This window comes from Oryx dammah, unplaced genomic scaffold, assembly GCF_014754425.2.
Source record: "Oryx dammah isolate SB20612 unplaced genomic scaffold, SCBI_Odam_1.1 HiC_scaffold_2, whole genome shotgun sequence".
Lineage (NCBI taxonomy): Eukaryota > Metazoa > Chordata > Mammalia > Artiodactyla > Bovidae > Oryx > Oryx dammah.
In genome coordinates this window covers 12,697,202-12,698,037 of record NW_024070186.1, presented here as the reverse complement: position 1 = coordinate 12,698,037, position 836 = coordinate 12,697,202, and the positions used below count along the sequence as shown (strand labels likewise).

Below are 836 nucleotides of genomic sequence, written 5' to 3'. Positions count from 1 at the left end.
TGCCCGCCTCCTCCTGCCAGTCCAGCTGCTGCCGCCCGGCCTCCTCCGTGTCCCTGCTCTGCCGGCCCGCGTGCCCCCGCCCCGCCTGCTATGTGCCCACCTCCTCCTGCCAGCCCAGCTCCTGCTGCCCAACCTCCTCTGTGTCCCTGCTCTGCCGGCCCGCGTGCTCCCGCCCCGCCTGCTGCATCCCTGCCTCAGCCCTGGAGCCCTGCTGCTGACCTGGCACGTCCTCTCAGGGCCACCCAGGTGCTATGGGCCACTCCGTCCCCCTCTGTTGCCAACCTCTGGCCCCCTTCAGGATTTGACCCAGACCTACATGAACATGCACTGACCTGAAACCTCAACAAGCAGGCCTTAGCCCACCTGCAGCCTCTGGGTCAGGCCCAGATGAACCTGAGACAGCCCCATGTTACCGAGGGTCCACAGGCTTCCCCTGACAGCCACGGACACTGCTCTTCCCCCAAGCCTTTGGGGGCCTTGCTCTGCCCTGTCTTTGCCCATCCTGTGCTGTGTACCTTCCTCCCACAAGGGTCTTGAGCTGAGTGAATAAACTCACCATCCTTGCCTTGGCTGCTCCTCTCTCCCAGTAGCCATATGCGTCACTGTCTCCAGCCTCCGGGCTGACATAAGTAACCCCATCCTCAGCAACCGTGTCTTTGAAGCATTTCCAAGGGGCTTGAGCTCTAAGGCTCACTGCGGTCATCCCCCCGGCCCTCGACTCCTGTGTCTGACTCTCTGGGCAGCTCTGGAGGGATGTGCTATGTGACCAAGACTGTGGTGGCAACCACTGACCAGCGGGCCTCTTGGCAGGAGGGCCCCCTTGCCCCCATCTGGCT

General features: G+C 63.5%; 1 protein-coding gene across 1 annotated transcript in view; it reads left to right on the top strand.

Moving 5' to 3' along the window:
- LOC120856673 (keratin-associated protein 10-8-like) overlaps window positions 1-581 on the top strand; it is a 1,235-nt gene extending 654 nt beyond the window's left edge. The window contains exon 1 of the mRNA XM_040232030.1: window positions 1-581. This exon is cut by the window's left edge and continues 654 nt beyond it. Coding sequence (XP_040087964.1) covers window positions 1-218 — 218 coding nt within the window. The 3' untranslated portion in view covers window positions 219-581.
- The last annotated feature ends 255 nt before the right edge of the window (window positions 582-836 follow it).